This window comes from Grammomys surdaster, unplaced genomic scaffold, assembly GCF_004785775.1.
Source record: "Grammomys surdaster isolate TR1022 unplaced genomic scaffold, NIH_TR_1.0 126185, whole genome shotgun sequence".
Lineage (NCBI taxonomy): Eukaryota > Metazoa > Chordata > Mammalia > Rodentia > Muridae > Grammomys > Grammomys surdaster.
This window is the reverse complement of record NW_021620991.1, coordinates 6,722,019-6,742,784: the sequence shown is the minus strand read 5'-3', so window position 1 is coordinate 6,742,784 and position 20,766 is coordinate 6,722,019. Positions and strand designations below refer to the sequence as shown.

Below are 20,766 nucleotides of genomic sequence, written 5' to 3'. Positions count from 1 at the left end.
GAACTTGTTCTCAGGAAGGTGGGGAGGAGGTGAGGAAAAGGACGAGGAGGAGAGGCCCTGCTAGCCCCAGGATGCTCTGGTTTTCTTGAGGTCCCTGCAGATCTCGGGCACAAGATCTTCACAGTGGGGGTGTGCCCGAGCTAGCTTTCTGGGTACTTCCTTGCTTTAGGCGGGGCTTGGTACAAGTCAGGATAGGATAGCTGGTCTCCTTACCCCAGAACAGACTAAAGAAGGCTTGCTTCCACCCCAGAGTTCTTATGTATACGTTAAGGAGGGTTCTCAGGGTGTCCTGCCACTGGAGCTAGGGATAAGAGTTAAGAAGGGTACCTGCCTGACTGGATGAAAGTGGCAGGGGTCCAGTTCCAGGAATCATTAACTCTAGGGTCTCCTAGTGCCAGGTCCCTGCTGGAGTTGGCTAGATATGACCAGGCATTGGGCTCCCGGAAGTGCCTGGGGCCAGGCAGGGCCAGGCCACCAACCCTGCTGGCCTTACAAATGCCCCCTCTCTCCAGCCATCTGCTGTTACACTCTCTTCCTTGTACCCTTCCTCATACCTATCTGTCATCCTATCCAGTCTGGCCTCAGTTTCTCAAGTCTCACTGGCTCAACTCCGGCCTGTCCTCTGTCCCCGCTGGCTTCACGCTCACATTTTGCTGCCAGCGCAGGGCACTGAAAAACTGCTGGCACTGCCAAAAACCCTGTGTGCGCTATGACTCCCCAAACATCCCTTTATTTTTATTGTTCTGTTAATTACTGTTTAAACTTTAATAAGTCACTTCGTCAGGAGGGGGGACCTGCCGTGAGCTTTTCTGTGCAAACACGGGCCGGGAGTGACTCGGGTGTAATATAACCCTTTATGCGATGTGGGGATGTTTAGATTGTAACAGAAACTTGTTATTTTAATGACAGTTGGGGGGATCTCAGCACAGAAAAGGAGAGAGGTGGGCGCCCCCCTCCATTCCCACCAAGGGCTTGGAGTGGCCAGGCCTCTCTAGGCCAGCTCACTTTCAGCCCGAGCAGAGGGTCCACAGCAATCAGGCCCACTTGGGCAGCCCACTGGGCAGCTACTGATGGAGCTGGGCAGGCAGACTTCAGGAGATGCCTGCAGAAGGAGCCTGGCTCTCTGGGGTGGGAGGACCTGGCCAGGTGAGAAGTCCAGTCTCCACAGATGGGGTATAGGAGACCATGGCAGTTGCTTTATCTTTGGGCAGAGGCTGGCAGGGCTATGTGGGGTTGGACTCAGTACCTACTTTCCTCCAAGGCTGCAGAAAAGGGGTCTCTCTCTGTAGTTGGCATTGAACATAATAGAAATGACACCATGTGCTCCTCTGTCCCAGACGATCATCCCTTAAGTACACTCTGTCACAGATGTAGACACTGGGACCCAGGACAGAGGGGTCATGTTTGAAGTGTCAGCTATTTAAAAGGAGTAAAGTATTGACTTTGGGTTGTTTCCTTTGGAAACTGCCAAAGTCCTGGTGCTGCATATACCGGGAGATGGTCTCATCAGCTAGCAGGAGGACTCGGGCATGATTCACCCTCAGACCCATCCTTCCATCATGAGCAACTAGGAGGAGCAGTCAGGATCACCCAGACTTCTGGTGACGGAGACTCCCTGCCATCTTCCTCACGTGGCTTGCATCCTTTCATCCAGCTGCTGCCTCAGTTTCCCCTATAGTCACTCCTGCCACATATCTGCTTCCAAAGTAGGGACCACCCTACCCGAGGGAAGGCATTTTGTTCTAAGACTACGGGGATCCCGCTAAGACTCCAAGATACCTTAGGAAAGATTTCCCTGCTTTCTTTCTTCCATTTGTCTGTCTGTCCATGTGTGTGCGCAGCCAGCCTTGGCTACATCCCTGTCTCTGGAGCAGTAGAAATGAAGGAGTCTCACGCTCACCATCAAGGGCCCGCTCCTGACTGTTGTTGATGAAGGGGCTTCTGGGAAAAGTAACAATAAGGGAAGCAAGACTGCAGGGTCCAGTCCAGCTGAGGAGTCTTTGCACACCAGCTCACTGGTCTAACTCTGACTGCCTCTCATGGAAGGCACTGCAGGATGTAGGGGGTGGGGGAGGACTGGCTCTCCCATGCTCCCTACCTCCTGCCAGGCAGGGCAGAGTCAGAGGTTCAGGTCCTGATGCCCTCAGGCTAAATGGACAGCCCCCAGATGGTGGCCACGGCATGGACCACGAATCGCTGAGGTTTTCCTTTTCCGAGCAGCGCGTTTCCCTAAATTGTCTTTGACTGCGTGCATGGGTAATGAAAGTTTATGCCCTTGTTAGAAGGACAGGCGGCCAGTTCCAGTTAGAACTGGGGCTGTCTCCCTGCCAGCCCCCTCAGCCCCCTCCCCAACAGGAGAGAGAGAGAAAGAGAGAGAGACACAGACACACACACACATACAGAAAAAGGTGGTGTGTGTGTGTGTGTGTGTGTGTATGTGTGTGTGTGTGTGTTTACACACACAAGAACAGCCCCTCCTTCCCTGGTGAATACGAAGGCTGTGAGGGGAAGGGAGAGGGGACGGAGAAAAAAAAAAAAAAGAAAAAAATTTCCATATTTGTGTAAGTTGCTTTAAAAGCATTTTATCATGTCATAAAAAAGGGAAAGTACTCTCAGAAATTGATCCTCTCTGCCAGCCCATTGGACAGAAGGACGTTGGGATGTTAATGGCCACCCTGCTCCAGGGTGGCTTATTAAAAAATTTATACATAAATGCTTAAAATTGCATAAATTATTTAAAAAAAACCAACAAAGTAAGCAATTTGAATTCCCTCTTTCCCACCCCTTCACTCCGTCCCCCCTTCCCCAGCCCCTCCTCAGGGCCTTCCTAGTCCCCAGGCTCCTGTCCCCTCCTTGGGGTGTTCCCTTATTTTCTCCACTTCCTGCCACACCCCAGACACAGTCTGCCCTGCCTTCCTTAGGGGCTTCCCTGCCTCACCCACAAATTAATGAAGCAGCCAGCCCACTACCACCAAACACTCACATGCACACGCGCTAATAAAAACACCACTAATAATGCCCCAAATCTCGAAATTAAATATTAAGGCCAAAGGAGGCGGACGTGGAGTGGGGCCTGCCGCCACCGTCGCTGAAGTCGGAGCTGATGAGTGTGTCTCTCGCAGGCGTGGAATGTCACCCACACATCCTGGAGACCGGAGTGGGGAGTTTTATGATGGTTTTTCATTGATTTGTTTCCCCAGCGCAGCTGCCGACCTCTATTGAGGGACAAACATAATCAGCACTGACGCAAATTAGATGGTTATTCGTTTTGAAAATTGACAGAAAAACAATAAAAAAGATGAAATGGTCCCAAATCAATAGATATAATGAAATTCAAATAATCCGAGAGATGAGGTCTCCATGGCAACTGATAATGTGGAAAAGAAAACAATTTAATAAAGGACAGACACACTTTGAAAACAGATTGGGCCCGGGGAGGGGGGCGGGCTGGCGGGCGGAGGGCTGGAGCGCGGGCGAGTGAAGGATCACTGTCCGTCCCAAGGACACCCGCCATAATTAAGCGAAGCTTTCGGCCCCAGAAAGTGCAGATTCAGGTTTTAATACACAAAATTATTTCAGGAGCAGTGAATCGGAAAGTCGTTTGTAATGACCTTCCTGAGAGGCCCGGGCGCAGGGCATGTTGGAGGCTGGGCGGCCAGGCCGGCTGAGTTATGGCATATTTGTGTTTTTATAGTGCAGAGGGGAGGGGGTGGTGCTGGGGAGGGGGGGGAGAAGGTTAAACAGTATTTACAGCTCAGTTGTTTTCAGAGAGGAAAGAGAAATAGAGTTCATGGAGAGACGCAGCGGGCAGGAGGCAGGCGGGTGAGCCAGGCGGGTGAGCCAGGGAGGCCTCCGATCTGCGGGGAGGGGAGGTGGGCCCAGCAGGTCTCCCCCTCAGGATGCCTGACCCGTGTCTGTTTCCCAACTATAGAGGGTACTCAGAGCTGCCACCCTGCTCTGAGCATCTGGCTCTGCTAGTAGTGTCTTTTTGGTCTGGGACCTCACTGAGGACGGATGGCAGCCTATCTGTGTCCAGGCTTTGGACTCCCAACTGTACCTACTCAGTAAACGGGTGGGGCTTTGCCGCAGCTGCTACCAGAAGGCCGTCCTGCGGATTCTCACATTCTTCTGACTGCACGGCACCATTTGTTTAGGTGATGCTTTCCCTCTGGATCCCGGTGCTGGGACTCAGTGGGTGAGAACGCAGATGAGCATGTTAGGACCGTATAGCATTCATTCTCTTTGGCTCTGCCTCCTCTTACAAGTCTCTGCCTTGAGCTCAGTTTCCTCATGTTTGAAGACCTGAGGGCCACCGAGAGGAATGAGACCAAGTAGATCCTTTCTACAGCCCTCCAGAGCCACTAGCCTACAGCAGGGAAGTTTGGGAATTAAGAAACCATCCCTGGGAGGGGCTGGCATCTCTTTATGCTGTCTCCACTCTGGCATCAGGAACTATGGTTTGTGTTCCGTCACCATGACCTCGGAGCACTTCCACATGTGCACATAGTGTAAACACACAACCATGAAGACATGCACATATATACATGTGCACATGTGTTTTGTGTATGTGTGTGCAGTCATGCCTCACACATATACATGTGCACATGTGTTTTGTGTATGTGTGTGCAGTCATGCCTCACACATTTACATGTACATGTGTGTTTTGTGTGTGTGTATGTGTGTGCAGCCATGCACACAAACACAAGTGGGCAGGCACAAGTGTGTGTTTGCTCAGTGTGTGTTTTAAATCTCCCCTGGGTGGTAACTCTCTTTTTTCTCCCCTTCCTGTTTGGCTGTGACCTGGGGAGATTGATAGCCAGCCTGTGCGGTGGATGCTAACAGTTCCCCTGATTTATAGAGTTACTTACGCTAAGTGAGGCCACTTAGACGCGTCTGGATAGTAAACCTTTTAACTGAACTAAAAAAAAAAAAAAACACATAATAAATAAATAAACAAAGGGGGGCAAGCTAGGGCCTGGCGACCAAGCCCCGCCCATGCCCCAGCATGGATTTGTTGAGGGCCAAGAACCCTAGAGTAGCAGCAACCATGCCTTCCTCCCACGAACACTCAGAAGCCCTCGTGTTCCCAGCCAAGGTTGGGATCAGGCCCAAGAAGGGATATCCCTCTGCTAGGGTATAGTTCTTGGCTAGGGAAGCTAGAGGAGGGCACTGTTCGTATGGAGATAGGCTGAGCAGTGGGAGAGGAAGGACATGAGGGGGTCCCTGTCCAGCACCCCTTCTTCGCTTACACACGTTCATGTTGCATCTGTGCTTTTTGCCGCAGTGATGGCTCTCCTAATTACTTTCGAGATTTGTTCTCACATCTGTACCGAGGAAGCCGCTGTTGGAGGGGCCAGGATGACGCAGGAAGCCGACCGCCTGCCTTATTTTCTCAACCTAGCCTCCTGCTCCCACCCAGGTGCTGGCCTGTAGACAGCTTCTGAAGCAGTGTCGAGACAAAGGCACATCACTATCAAACCGGGCCTTCACAGACTACAGATCATAGTCTTGTGAAGTTCAAGCTCCTCATGGGTAGCCAAAGCAGAAACCCCAACAGCACACCCCCCCCCCCCCGAGACTCTGGGACAGCTGGTTGGAAGGCCGTGGGAGGCATGTGTAGGGCTTAAGCCTGTGGCCTTGGACATCTGAGCCTGGTGGGAGTTGTGCTCTGTTGCTGACTGGGTGACAGAAAGCAATTACAGGCTCGTTGCTTCTGCTCATCTGGAAATGGGGACAGCACAAGTGAAAGTGGGATACTAGGGAACCACCAAGGTACGTGCCCAGGCATATTCTCCTGCCTAGACAAGGTGCTGTGGTGTGTCACTGGCTATGTGACACTGTGGGCTAGGAGAGTCACCAGAGCGACCCAGCAGTGCCCATGGCCCTCAGAGCTTCTGGCCAAAGGCAGGCAAGGCCCCATGTACCCCCACCCCAGGGGACTGGCTGCTGGCCCCTGCCTCCCCACCTTCTGATATACAGCGGGCATTAGGCCGCCCAAAGGGGATACTGCATCCTTAGGAAGAAATATGTCCTCATTTTTCTTAAACACCGTTTCCACTGAGTGAAATGTTTAGAAGGGACGCACAGGGAGAACTTTATTTCCTACCAGGGAGTTCAGAGCCACCAAGCAGAGACCATAAAGCACCGGAGCTCGGTGGCTGACAGGCAGCCTGGCTACGAAATACATTACTCATGGGGGTGGAGGTAGGGGCTGCCGGGGCTGCCCAGCCCCACGGGACTGCCCCCACTCCAACACGACCAGCAGCTCCAAGACCCAGGGCTCTAAGTCGGTGGGCATCAAGACTCTCGTATTGTGCTCAGACCGTCTGAGAGAGAGAGGGTCTGACTAGACCTGGTGAGGAACGAGCAGCTCCCTGGTCTTTACTTCATGGTCAGGGAGGCTAGGGGACATGGGCCCAGGTGCAGCCCTCTGAGCCCCCCCCTTCTCACCAAAGCTGGCAGGAGCTCTGGCCTTCCCAGCCTTCAGAGGGAGTGAAGAGATTCATACCATACCGGGCCCTTCTCCTGAGGCTCTCCCTTCATTCGATTTCTGAAGCTGGCTGATTTGAATATTTATAAATATCAGTAAATTATTTATTGTAGCAATCTGCTGCACCATTTTATCCATTGCAGTTAACACTTTAGGGGGCTCCGAGTTATGGGAACAGGAAGTGAGGTTGAAGAGGAAATGGGATAGGGGACGAGAGAAACTCCCGTCTGGAAGCCGGGGATGTTTTCAAGGCCAGCCTCAGTGGCTCTCACTAGAGTGTCCTCACACTCAGGGAGGCCTACGCCTCCAGGATCAGCTCCCTTCTCTGACAAATGGGATTGTCATGGTGCCTGTTCAGCCGTCCTTAGGAGCCTTCAGTGAGTCCCTGCTGGAACCCGTGGACAGTCCTGCCTCTCTTTCCTGGACTGTGCTTTTCACTTGGATGAAAGCCCCACTGGGGGCTTATTGAGTTTCAAGCCTCATAAGGAGAATTGGGACCCAGGGAGCTAAGAGGTGGCTGAAGAGGAGGCCTGAAGGGACAACCACAAGCCTCCTGTCTGTCCTTTTTCCTATTTTCCTGGGTCAAATGGGCTTTCCCTGTCTTAGCATCTTGCTGGAGATATGACATGACTACTGCCTGTTGCCCCTCTTAGGACTCACCCCCCTTTCCAGGCCTTGTTTCCCAGGCCCTGTTGGTACAGACACACCTCACCTGGCACTTCCACAGTGCTTCTCCAGGAGAGATCTGTCCCAGGCTTGGAGCTCACCACAGGCAGAGCCAGGCCATGGGCTCAGGACTCTGACCCAGGACTCTAACCTCTATACAGTGCACTTCCTAGTGCTTACCCTCCTGGTACAGAGCCGCTGGGGTCAGGCTCCCAGGAATGGGGTACACTCTTCCGGGTCCTCCTCTGTTCCCCTCTCTTCTAGTACTTTCCCCATCACCCCTGAGTCTGCCTGTCTCTGGGTAAGCAGAACGGGAGCCCCCGGTGCTTCCCACCCTCCGACCCAAGCTTGCCTCCTGGGCAGTATTGTTCCCAGAGGAAATGTCCAGTGTAAATAGAGCAGCGGGCAGGCTGGTGGCGGGAAGGAGATGAAAGGGGCGGTGACAGGGCCGGGGACGGATGGCTTCCTTCCATTGAGGCCTGGCCATGGCGTTTATATTTTAGGGAAGAAAGTCAGAGGAATGTTTACATGGACAGGAGTCTGGGGTCAGACCAGTGGAGGGTGTGTGTGTGTGTGTGTGTTAATCTGTAGATCCCAAGGCCTTAATGGAGGGGCTGGTTGAAGGTTCATGGGGACCGGAAGACAGGCAAGCGGCTCAGCTTTCAACTCATACATGAGCCCCAGGATCACAGGCACACACGGGCACTTATGACTGTAAGCCTGGCTTTTGCCTGTGCCTCTCTGTCCCCGTGTCCTGGGCACAGACACCTCCTACTTCTCCACCTCCACCCATGGGACCATCAGTAGAGTCAGGGGGAGGGCAACATCTGGAAGGCAGGTGGTCTGGGGCAGAGCAGCAGCTGGAGGGCAGGTGTAGAGGGAGTTGGCTAGAGCAAAGAGGCCCAGAGCAGAGGGTGGGCCCTGGGTGCACAGCTGCATCGCAGCTGGTGGGGGCCCAGGCAGAGACTGGGCATGAAGCCGAGATGGAGAGAGGGTGGGTTATGCTGGGTGGGCCGAAGTTCAGGGAGGCTCCAGGATGGGTGGGGATCAGAGGAGGGGGTGTTGCCAGCAGCAAGTGCAACCCTGAGAGCTTGTGCTTCCCTCTTCCTTGGGATAAATATTTATAGATTCATTTGCCGTCTGCCATACACACTTGGCTGCTTACCTTCTGGTAAAAATAGTGCAGGCTCCTTCACTCCTGCCTGCCTCTTTCCCATCTAAGACAGGCACAAAGGAGCCCAGGTGAGGCCTGCCACCCTGCTGGAAGTCATGCGGTATCATACAGCCTGCCTGATGGTCTGCCCAGAGGCTTGGCGGGATGGGGTGTGACCGGGAGCCCTGATCACTGAGTTTCAAGATGGATCCACATGTGGGAGCTCGGGGATTTGTGTGGACAGCACAGATAGGAGAGATGTGGCCAGAGCGAGCATCGCTTGGTCAGGGACCAAAGGCCCTAAAATCGTGACCTCTGGGAAGAGGTCTGAGTGGACCTTTGTATAACAGCACACTAGGCTGGCATTATCCAGTCCCTTCTGGGCCAGGAAGAGCCTTACATATCAGCCGCTTTCGATAAGGCCAGGATCTGGGGCACTGGGCATTGTATATTTGAAGGAGCCGTCAATCTGCATGTACAAGCCAATTATCTTTGCATAGCATGAGGCCTCTATAGCCACAGGTGGGCTCTTGGGGTGTGCATGTCCATGTATTTGGCCATCATAGCTCAGAGCCCCTGAGCAGAGCCCCTTGCATAGACTTCTGACCCATATGGGACGTGCCAATTTCCCTGTGGAAACAAGGTGGAGGGTGTCCCTATATGGAAAGGTATTGTGAGCAGAGACCTTCCATATGGCCATTACCCTGTGTTTGGCCATATTACAAGGCCTGGCACACAGTAGAACCTCACTAAATGGATGGGTGGACCGCTGACAGATTGTTGTACGGTGTTACAGTGTGTACGTGTGTCTGTCCTTGGTAGTCTTCCTGACCAGTGTGCCCCTGAGACCTTAGGAGACCTTAAGAGGGCAGAGGATAGGGTAAGCAGTGTGTGTGTGTGTGTGTGTGTGTGTGTGTGTGTGTGTGTGTGTGATGGCTTCCAGCTGCTCAGTGCCTGTCTCCAGAGATTAAACAAGGATCTGTAGCTTCAACTGGTACCAGCTTGTCCTCACTGAGGGTCCTCTGGATTAGGAAGTAGGAACTCTGTGTTTGGGTAGCCCTGACTGAGGTTTGTGGAAAGAAAATAGCAATAAGAAATATCCACGTGGGGGTGGGGATGCAGAAAGCAGAGATGGCGGATGGGAGTGGAGGCCTTAGAGAGGTCCCGAATGGCCAAGGGAAGAGCCCTGCCATCCAGCGAGCAGAAGTAGGAACCAGGGGCAAGGGACAGAGCCAGAGACCCAGCCTGGTAGAAGAGCTGCCGAGAACAAGGTGCTCAGGTGGGAAGGTGCCAGCCAAGAGCTGCTGGGTCGGTAAGGCAGGAGGTTGGCACAGGCTGGAAGCTGGCTGCGGCTGACTCTTCCCCAGGGACCTGTGGTGAGGTAGAACATTCAGAAGCAGAGCCAGACTGCCAGCAGGGCAGCGCTCCCACTTGTCAGCCTTGCCCCGTCCAAACCCCTTCCCTGCCTGTGCCTTCATTTCCTGTGTTAACGGACACGTCCCCTCACGGAGGGGCTATTTCAAGCCAGGCAAGCTTAGGAAGTTCTTCAGGAATTCTTGTCTCATTCATTCCATTATCAGGAACCACTGAGCTCATGTCAGGGGCCGCATCAGGCTGACTCCAGCCTGTGCCACCCAGACTGATACGGATGGGCACATGCGGGTGGTCTCAGGGCAATTGGACAGAACTATGGTCAGACAAGAGGTGGTGGAGAGCTACTTGGGGGTGGCTGTGGTTGGTATGTAGGCCTCTCACCTCCGTGTCCCCCTCCATCCCTGCAGCTGAAAGCACTCGGTGCACCGACCCACCTGCAGGCAAGCCCCCAACGGCAGCCAAGCGCAAAGGCGGCCTGAAGCTCAACGCCATCTGTGCCAAGCTAAGCCGACAGGTGGTCGTGGAGAAGGGAGCAGAGGCCGGCTCCCAAGCTGAGGGTAGTCCACTACGTCCCCGGGACAAAGAACGCAGTGGCCCTGAGTCTGGGGTGACCCGGGCTCCCCGAAGTGAAGAAGACAAGAGGAGGGCCGTGATTGAGAAATGGGTCAACGGAGAGTACTGTGAGGAGCCCGCACCCACACCAGTGTTGGGGCGCATTCCCCGTGAGGGCCTGGAGCTGCCCCCAGAGGGTGTCTACATGGTCCAGCCACAGGGCTGCAGCGACGAAGAAGACCATGCAGAAGAGCCTTCCAAAGATAATAACGTCCTGGAGGAGAAGGATTCTGATGGTACGGCTTCAAAGGATGACAGCGGCCCCAGTGCCAAGCAGGCTTCAGGTGTGTGTCTGGCTGTGCGGGTGGGAAGGGAGGATGAAGGCTGGAAAGGGGCCCATTTCCCTGCAGAGGCCCAGCAGGCAAGGGTGGAAGTCCAGGGAATTCCTCTTTTTTCCTTCCAAACACTGGTACTTCATCCAACCCAACAGGATTGGAGAGATGGGGGGGGAGGGCCCGGGAGGGAGGCAGGACAGGACTGGTAGCTTCCTGAGTATGAGGGGCTCCGTGGGTGACTGCAGGTACCTGCACAGGGATGGGTCTATTTGAGGCCACGGTACCTGGCCGTGGTATAGGGACCAGTGGGGTTGTGTCATTGGTAACATGAACGGCGTTGAGTTCTTACCTCTAAGTCCTGTCTTGGTGGCTTAGCTGAGACAGCTAGTTCTAGAAAGGACTTTGTGCTCCCACACCACCCTGTCTCCTTCCCTGTGTCCCCACCCTGCCATCTGAAACAGCACCTCTTAAAGCCACCAGCCTGGCTCAGGCCAGCCAGCAGATCCCCCTCAACATGAGGCTGCCCCCGGACACGCTCCTCTGCTTGACCTGTTTCCCACAAGAGGCCTGGCTTCATCGGTGTCTCCTCGTCCTTAGCACACAGCAGCCTTCCCTGTTGCTGCTTCAGGGGAGGGCCGGCGTGGCATTTCAGACAGGAGAGGGGTCTCCTCTTGGGCTGGAGCCCTGGGACTCGGGGCCTTGGCTCTAGTCCTGAGTCTCCTTCCTAGGCTAATTCCTGGAGTCCTGTGTCTCCCCTGCCTGCTCCCCTGTCCCCTTCCCCCTGCAGCGAGGGGCGCATCTCCTCCCTGTGCGGGGAGCCCTGCGCAGCCACATAATTATGCATATAAGATATAAACAGAGCTGTTTAATTATCCTTCGCCACATCAGTGACAGAGTAATTAACAAACATTGCAAGATCAATGAGGAGAAGTGTGACCTTCAGTTTCCTCTGATAGGAAAAGCCCTTGCTATTGCCAGACACAAGGTGATTGTGCTGGGCCTGAGGACAGGAGAGGGATCGGAGACAAGGGCTGCTGTCCCCTCAATACCCTCATCCCACACCCCGTCCACTGTGGCCAGGGCGGTTGGATAGTCTCTCCTCTGGCCTTCTTCCCCTCCTCCAAGGAGTTGGGAGCTGGGAAGGCAGGAACAGAGCATGGACTATTGTGACTGCCACCCCGAGCCTCTGGCCTGGCCTCTCAGCCCTAGGCACTGGGGTCCCTGGTCCAAGCCCCATCTGCCCACTGTGGATTTGGCTTCCCAGGACTTTGGCTGTCTGTGGGACCCCCGCTGGTCCCCTCCCTGTTTGATGCTGCCTGCCCTTCAGAGCCTTCTGTTTCTCTGCCATATATAGTGAGGCCTCAGCTGCCTCCTGCTATTTTTAGCCCTTTTCCCTGGTCCCTGAACCACTTCATCCAGCAATCAGAGCCCACTCCCAGGCCAGTCCCCGACCTGTGTGTGTGTAGCTCAGGCTTGTGCTGACCCATCAGCTTGCCAAGGCAACTGTCTATGAGCTCCTTGGATCACTCAGGGTGTCAGAGGGATGTCTGACTGTCCTCTTTCATGTCTAGTGGGGTCCTACAGTCCTGTCCCCACCACGATGGCACAGAGCCTCTCCTTCCACACCCTGCTGGGCTTTCTCTCCTGCTAGGATATACTGTTAGGGTATGCTCTGAGACTCCTAAAGCTGGCAGGGCTGGAGGGAGTCAGGGGTCCCCTCCGGCCATACTCTTAGGTCCTCTAACCTAGATCTGGTTGCGTTGAGTGTGTTCAGATGGAAAGAGCGTGGGAGTAGGTAAGGTATAGGGGTCCCTGGGCTATTCTTCTCTCTCGTCTGTGTGTACCTGACCTGGATGCTGAGTCTAACCCTCAGAGGTGTCCAGCAGGGCTGTGGTGGGGAAATGAATGAGTCTGTGTACGACGGGCTCTGTCCATCTGCTGTGCTGACACACTGTGTGCGGAAGAGGCAACATGAGGGGCTCACTTCCTCCAGCCCTGCTGAGGCATGTCCTGGGGCACTGGGTATGGGACTTGTGGGATTGTGTATGTGTGTATCTGTAGAATTGGAGACAGTGTGCAGGGGTATGAATTTAGCGTGTATATCCGTGTGGGCACATTATTATGGGTACGCATATGAGTGTGGTGTGTGAGAGTGTGTGAATGTGCACACGAACAGATGGGTGCTGTATGTGAATGTGTATGTGTGTCTTTATGGGGGGGATCAGGGGAGCAAGCAGAATTCTTAAGGTGTCAGGTACGGATGGTGGGGAAGATGGACGCCCCGCTCTCAGGCCCCACCCTGGATCCAGTCGGGCTTGATCGTCACTGTCCCAGGTGAACCACCCTTCTGTGTGAGCAGAGGGATCTGTGAGGTGACCAGGGGGTATGAAGGGCTTATCCATGAGACAGATCCTGGCTGGAGCACTCTCGGTGGGCACTGATTGAGTCTGAATAGGCACATTGGTATAGTCCTGGCCTCTCCTCAGCTCTGTTAGCGGAGGAAAAGTTATTTCAGGAGGTCAGGTCCTGAGGCTTCATCTGCCCGGGGGTCCGTGTGACTTGAGGCCTAATCCTCCAGCCAGGCCAACTCCAGATCCTTACAGTGGCTTCCTCTACTTTGAGGTCCCCCCTGACTCTAGTGGTCCCCAACCCTACCTGTTCTGTCTGTTCCTCACGACCACTGCCCCCTCCCGCCTCAGGAAGCAGGTTAGGATCTTGCCTTACTTCCAGTAAAATGGCTTCTCTTTCATATTAGGCCAAGGCGAGAGAGTGGAGACATTTATGAAACTTTGTTTAATGTACTGAAAAGCCATCGGCCAGAACATTTAGGAAATTGATTTTCCTGGCATTGATGAACTCGTTTTATTTTACCCCAGTATTAATTACTTTTTTTTAAAACAAATTAATTTAAGAGTCGTAAAACCTAACAAGTGAGCCAAATGTCCATAGATCATGTCCTGCTCCGCCCCTCCCCATGCCGGTCCCCTCCCTCCATGGGTGGGGGCTCAAGGTAGAGGGGCTTCTCCTCTTTCTCCCCTGCTCTCTCTCAGGAATGACGCACCCCTCTCTCCCTCCCTCCCCCACCCCAGGAGAAACCTCCTCTCTGAGGGACTACGCTGCCTCCACCATGACCGAGTTCCTCGGTATGTTCGGCTATGACGACCAGAACACCAGGGACGAGCTGGCCAGGAAGATCAGCTTTGAGAAGCTGCACGCAGGCTCCACCTCCGAGGTGGCTGCCTCTTCCGTGTTGCCCTCCTCTGAGGATACCCTCAGCAAGCGGGCACGTTTCTCCAAATACGAGGAATACATCCGTAAACTCAAGGCCGGCGAGCAGCTTCCCTGGCCAGCCCATGGCAGCAAGGCTGAGGATCGGGCAGGCAAGGAGGTGGTGGGCCCCTTGCCCAGCCTACGGCTACCCAGCAACACTGCCCACCTGGAGACCAAGGCCACCATCTTGCCACTGCCATCTCACAGCAGTGTCCAGATGCAGAACCTGGTAGCCCGTGCTTCCAAGTACGACTTCTTCATCCACAAGCTGAAGACCGGTGAGAACCTGAGGCCCCAGAATGGAAGCACTTACAAGAAGCCATCCAAGTATGACCTGGAGAACGTGAAGTACCTGCACCTCTTTAAACCTGGGGAAGGTAGCCCTGACATGGGCGGGGCCATTGCCTTCAAGACAGGCAAGGTGGGGCGCCCCTCCAAGTACGACGTTCGGGGCATCCAGAAGCCAGGCCCTACCAAGATTCCGCCTGCCCCCAGCCTGGTTCCTGCACCCCTCACCAATGTGCCCAGTACTCCCAGCGCCCCTGGACCGGGACCCGAGCCACCTGCCTCCCTGTCCTTCAATACTCCCGAGTATCTGAAGTCAACCTTTTCCAAAACAGACTCCATCACCACAGGAACTGTCTCCACTGTCAAGTAAGGAGCCCCCCCATCCCCACCACCACTACAAACCCCAGGGCCGGACTGGAGAAGGAAGCAAACCCCCTTACCTGCAAAGCTCACTGTGTCAGACACAGCCACTTGTGCGATTCAGACTGCCATGCGTGTGCTCACGTGCACATGTACACGTGCGCACACAAGCGTAATTGTGCCTGTGTTCACGTCCAGTGTTCTTGCACCATTCTTAGTGGTGCCCTGTGGCACATCGCCCATGTATCCTCACGTGGTCACACACCTTTGCGCATTCCTCGGTTACTAACCTCTGTTGCCGTGACCTGTTCCCGACGCCTGTTGGCGCAAAGGCTGCGGCTGGTGGAAGGAACTCACTCTGGGGTAGGGATGCGGGCTGGGGTGCAGGTGATGGCCTTGGTTCCTGGGCCATTGAAAAGGCAGGGAGAAGATAGGAAGTTAGGTGAGGTTACCTCCTGTGAACCTAATCCAGGAACGGAGGACTGGCCTGGATGATAAATCAATGGGTCTTATAAGGCCAAACGACACCTCCTCTCTGCTATAGCAGGATGGGGGCCAACAGGTCCTAAAGACTGCGAACCAGACAGATCCAGTTGACACCCTTTGGTATGAGGGTGGGAGTGAGTGCCTATACCCCACTCACGTGTCCAGTACAGCCTTCCTCGCCTGTCTCTCTTCTCTGGTTGCCTAGTGTTTCTCTTCAGCCATCACCCCACTTATTTCTGTTGCATGCTAGAGGCTCCAGGCCCAGGCCTTTACCCAGGCTAACTGTAGGCCTAGCTGGGCCTCCAGCCGTCCCTATTCAGGTAGCACACTCCCGTCAGAGATGGGCTAACTGAGCTCTTCTGGGCTTCTACCACCAAACTTTTTTAGTACCATCCTGAGTGCCTCAGAATGCTACAGGGCCCAGGAGAGAGGAGCCATGGCCCAGGGCAGGGAGCTGCCCATCAGATGCTCCTGGGGCCTGAGGCCACCCCCATCCGCTAATCGGCTGTGCCCTGTGTCTTACCAGGAATGGATTGCCCACAGATAAACCAGCTGTCACCGAAGATGTAAACATTTACCAGAAATATATTGCCAGGTAGGCCCTTGGGGAGGAGCCTGTGGACAGAGGTGGGGGAGGGAGCCAGGGATGTCCAGGGGCTGTGAAACCACCTGTGTATTAGTTTATCCCCAGGGCTAAGAGACTGCTTTCTCCTTTCTCTCTGACTTCCTCCAGAGAGGCTGCTCCTGTGTCTCTCTCAGACACAGATTTTTTGGGGGTAGTGTGGGCAACACAGTCCTTAGGTAACCTATAACTCAAGTATGGCCAAAATATAGGAGAAGGGCTTGGTACCAGGCCTGCCACAGGTGAGTGAGTACGTGGCCCCCTCTGCAGCTGACCTGGTCCTGCCTTCACGTGGCACCTTGGATAGAGAGCGGACCACTGTAGAACTGTTGGGGAAGGGGGGGGAAAGGAAGTCATATTCTCCTTCTGTGGCCCTACTGGGATCCCAGGGGAAACCCTGATGAGGCCAGCCTTGGGATCCATCCTGACGGAGGCAGGATTGGTAGGTGAAGATCCCCAAATCGAGCCTCCTGAGGGACTTGTGTCGGGTCACGCCCCCCCCCCCCCCCGGCATCTGTCTTCTCGTGGTCTTCGGTGTTCTCCCTCACCCTCTGTGTTCTCTGTCTGCTATCACTATTATTAGCGCCTCAGCAGATGGCCCTGTTGGCAGCTTCCATTGAAATACTGATTGCCGGGGGGCTTTTCCCATACAGTGGGGCTTGTCCCCACCCCCATCTCCAAACAGTGTGTCATCCACTGAAGGAAACAGGCCGCCCAAGTGAAGTGCCTCCCCAGGGCTGTCATGGATGGCTTTCCCCAGAGTGGCTGGCCCTGTCTGGCCATCACCAAGGCTATGAGAGCCATGCCCTAGCACACCTAGGCCCAGAGAGGGGCCGTTCAGCGGGCCGGCAGTGCGGGGCTCTTTGCTGTGCACTTGGCTGGAAAGTGAGCTCCCTGCCGCGGGAAGCCAAACAGATGCTGTGCTTTAAAAATTCATAACTCTGGACTGTTTCAAGTGTCAGGAAAAGCCCAGAACGCAGAGAGAGCCTTTAACCCACAGCCCAGGATTGGCCTCGCCAGTAGCCCCTCCCGGGTTGAGCTGCCAGTGTAGTTCAGGTTGGGGGTGGTCAGGCCATTACCTGCTAAAAAGGCCTTTGGGTTGCGTGGGGCTCTAGGTCTCCTGTCTGGTCTGTGTCTTACTCTGACTTGATGCTGTGGCCTGTCCCAGATGCTTCTTTCCTACCCAAGTCCCGACCTCTGCTCCATCTGACACTGCTTTTCAGGCAAGTGCGGCCGCCAGGCAGCTCGGCAGGCCTGTGCTCCCCGACAGGCAGTTGCTTGCTCTGGCTTTCCAGCCTCTGCTCTTTCACCCTTGTATTCCCCGTATTTCCACCCAGGCCCACTAAACCCCAGAAGTACATCTTTGGGGCCCAGGCAGAAATAGTTGTTCAGGCCTGGGGTTCTAGAAGAATCCTTTCAAGGATGGGTCTGACCCCTCCCACTCCCGTCTTTAGGTTCTCAGGAAGTCAGCACTGCGGCCACATCCACTGCGCCTACCAGTACCGTGAGCACTATCACTGCCTGGACCCAGAGTGCAACTACCAGGTATGGGCCATCCTGCACTCACCAGCCAGCATGGACACTTGCTGGAAGTAGGTGGGGGTCAGGGGCCCTCTATAAGCCACCAGACTTTGACATGGATAAACAGAGAGCACAGGCTAGTCCTCTGCATATCCCCAGGCTCCTGCTGAACATGCAACCAATAGGGTCTGCAGCAGCCATTGGCGTCTCAGTGATGCAGAGCCTGGCTCCCTTTCACGGGGCGTCTAGCATGATCCAAGGCTGGGCCCATCAGTCTGCACCTCTTAGCTAACCATCTTTCCAGGACTTTCAAAGGGTATCTCACCGCTCTGTGTTCAAGTCGAACCGCTGAGATCAGATGGTCAGCGCCGCTACCTACCGGCGAGCCTGCTCAGCCTATGGGGTGTACTAGGTAGAATTCGATCTCACCCATCAGAGCCCTGGCCTTCACGGCTGGCCCAGGTCATCTGCTGTGCTCCTGGTAGTTGGGAATCTCCAGAGAGGTCAAGGAAGGAACTGTGGTTTCTGAGTCTTTGGAATCATTCCTACCGAGGGCCAGTGTGCTGGGAACTGGCTGAGCCGTCTGGGCTGTCTTGACCCTAAGCAGGGTTATTTATAGGATGGCCCGAGGGCCTTGGGGCCAGCCCTGGTCCAAGCACTCTTGGCACACAGACTTGGGGCACGGGCTTCTGCCAACTTGGTGTTCTCTTCCGGCAGAGGTTCACAAGCAAGCAGGACGTGATCCGACATTACAACATGCACAAGAAGAGGGACAACTCCCTGCAGCACGGTTTCATGCGGTTCAGCCCACTGGACGATTGCAGCGTCTACTACCACGGCTGCCACCTCAACGGGAAGAGCACCCATTACCACTGCATGCAGGTGCCTGCTGTACCCACAGCCCGGGGCTCTAGAACCTTCCCCTGGCCCTCTACTCCAGGGATGGAGCTGTCCCAGGAGTCAGGGGCCTGATTGGCCAGGACCCTCCTTTTCTCCTGATCCAGGATAGGGGCAGCTGGCATGTAAAGTCCCAGAAGCTCAGATGTCTGGTGGCCAGGGTGGGGCTTTCCCTGTTGCCATACTTGGTGTGGGGGGAAATTCAGCGAGCTGTTTATATAGACCGACATTTTTCGGGCTTTAACACCAAGAGCAGCATTGCAAATGATTCCTGCAGAGGTTTTTGTTTAATTCTTTGTTTTAATGCCACACCGAGTCTGGGCTGTTTCAAGGTGTCAGGCTCAGGAGGGGCAACTTTGGGTTGCAAATAGCAGCCGTGTGCCTCCCCCGTGTTTGTCAGGGATTGTTATGGCCTCCCTGAAACAGCCTGGTGTATGGAGAGGGGGGGACGCGCGCTCTGGGCCTGAGATGGTGCAGACACTGGTACAGCCCAGCCTTTGAGGGTGCTTAGGGCCACTGCTTTTTACTCAATATGGCAACGTTGCCTGCCTGGCCCATCTGTAGTGGGTGGGAGGGCCCCATGCCCAGTGGCCATCCACTAAGGAAGTCCTGGAGCTAAAGGTGACCTTTAGGGTCCAGCCCTCGTCCAATCCTAAGGCTTTAGAGATAGAGTCACCAACTAGAACCCCCCCTAAGCCTAGCTTCGCTAGATGGTGGCTCCTTCAGTTGAGCCAACGGTATATGAGATCCAGAGACCGATACTCTGCAGACGATCACAGTCACTCCCTGGGAAGGCTGGAGGGTCACTGGAGGGTTTCTTTGCTTCAGAGCCTGGGTTAACCTGGGGAGTTTGAGGTTCGGAGGTGCCAACAGAACCCCTGAACCAGAACCCCACGGCCCTGGCTCCAACCACAGCACTGGGCTCAGCTGGCCTAGGAGGGCCAGACTTGCACCCCTTAACCACCATTCCGGCCTGTGCAGGTGGGATGTAACAAGGTGTACACAAGTACCTCAGATGTGATGACCCATGAGAACTTCCACAAGAAGAACACCCAGCTCATCAACGACGGCTTCCAGCGCTTCCGAGCCACCGAGGACTGCGGCACCGCCGACTGTCAGTTCTATGGACAGAAGACCACACACTTCCACTGCAGGTGAGTGACTGCCCACTGAAGGCCTCAAGAGGGACCAGCAGGGAACCAGGCCACGGATCACCAGGGCCCTGCTCCTGCTGGGCGTCAGGGCTTGCTTAATGGCCCCGCCTTCAGTCTTCCCCCCCACCCCCCCGAGCATGGAACAGTCAAGAGCAGGGCCTCCCTTGGGTCCCACGAGACCCTGTGTCAGTCTCCTCATGTCCCCTGCAGGCGTCCTGGCTGCACGTTTACCTTCAAGAACAAGTGTGACATCGAGAAGCACAAGAGCTACCACATCAAGGATGACGCATACGCCAAGGACGGCTTCAAGAAGTTCTACAAGTACGAGGAGTGTAAATACGAGGGTTGTGTGTACAGCAAGGCCACCAACCACTTCCACTGCATCCGCGCCGGCTGCGGCTTCACCTTCACCTCCACCAGCCAGATGACCTCACACAAACGCAAGCACGAGCGCCGGCACATCCGATCCTCGGGGGCCCTGGGGCTGCCGGCCTCCTTGCTGGGCACCAAGGACACGGAACACGAGGAGTCCAGCAACGATGACCTTGTGGACTTCTCTGCCCTGAGCAGCAAGAACTCCAGTCTCAGCGCCTCCCCCAGCAGCCAGCAATCCTCTGCATCCCTGGCCGCTGCGGCTGCTGCCACCACTGCCGAGGCTGTCCCCAGTGCCACCAAGCCTCCCAATAGCAAGATGCCAGGCCTGCTGCCCCAGGGCCTGTCTGGTTCCATTCCCCTCGCACTGGCTCTCTCTAACTCAGGCCTGCCCACCGCCACCCCCTATTTCCCTCTCCTTACTAGCCGCGGGAGCGCCTCGTTGCCTGTGGGATCTCCAGGTCTCCTGGGCTCCATGTCCTCTGGGGCCACGACCTCAACAACCCCTGACGTGCCAGCTCTGATGGCTTCTGGAGCTGGAGACTCAGCCCCCACAGCTGCCACCTCTCTCTCGGTGCCCCCTGCCTCCATCATGGAGAGGATCTCGGCAAGTAAAGGCCTCATCTCACCCATGATGGCCAGACTGGCTGCGGCCGCCCTCAAGCCCTCTGCCACCTTTGACCCAGGTGAGCAGGCTGGGCCCTGCCCAGTAAGCAAGCACATTCGGAAACTGGCAACTCCCAGTACTCAGACTGAAAAACGCGGGGCAGGCTGGGAAGAGTGTCTGCCTGGCCCACACACCTGCACCCCACACTTAGCAGCTCCTCTCCGATTGGTCTCTGTCTCCATCTTGTTGATGTGCCCTTGGGGGTGGGAGGGTCCCTCATTTTGCCATGCGTCCAGGGACTCCCTGCTTCTCTATATGTGGAGCTGGTCAGTAGTCCCTGTCTCTGAGCACCTGGGTGGCCTAGCGGCACCAGGCCTCACTGGCTCTGTCACCAGTGAGTCCCTGAGCAGTCTTCTGTCCAGCCAGCTCTTCTCTAGCCGACACAGAGCGAAATGTGAGCTCTGGGAATGGGCATTTGCATCCCACACCTGGATAGCACAGCTCTCGGGCTTGCTCCCTCGCCCCTTTCTCTCTCTCCCTCGTCCCCTTTCTCTCTCTCTCCCTCGTCCCCTTTCTCTCTCTCCCTTGTCCCCTTCTCTCTCTCCCTTGTCCCCTTCTC

General features: G+C 55.2%; 1 protein-coding gene across 1 annotated transcript in view; it reads left to right on the top strand.

Annotated features, from left to right (window-relative positions):
- Casz1 (castor zinc finger 1) overlaps positions 1-20,766 on the top strand; it is a 51,631-nt gene that overhangs the window by 17,843 nt on the left and 13,022 nt on the right. Inside the window, exons 3-9 of the mRNA XM_028757905.1 lie at positions 10,091-10,579; positions 13,660-14,494; positions 15,501-15,569; positions 17,051-17,141; positions 17,835-17,999; positions 18,996-19,168; positions 19,379-20,226. Of these exons, the coding sequence (XP_028613738.1) occupies positions 10,091-10,579; positions 13,660-14,494; positions 15,501-15,569; positions 17,051-17,141; positions 17,835-17,999; positions 18,996-19,168; positions 19,379-20,226 (2,670 nt within the window). The remainder of the gene's footprint in view (positions 1-10,090; positions 10,580-13,659; positions 14,495-15,500; positions 15,570-17,050; positions 17,142-17,834; positions 18,000-18,995; positions 19,169-19,378; positions 20,227-20,766) is intronic.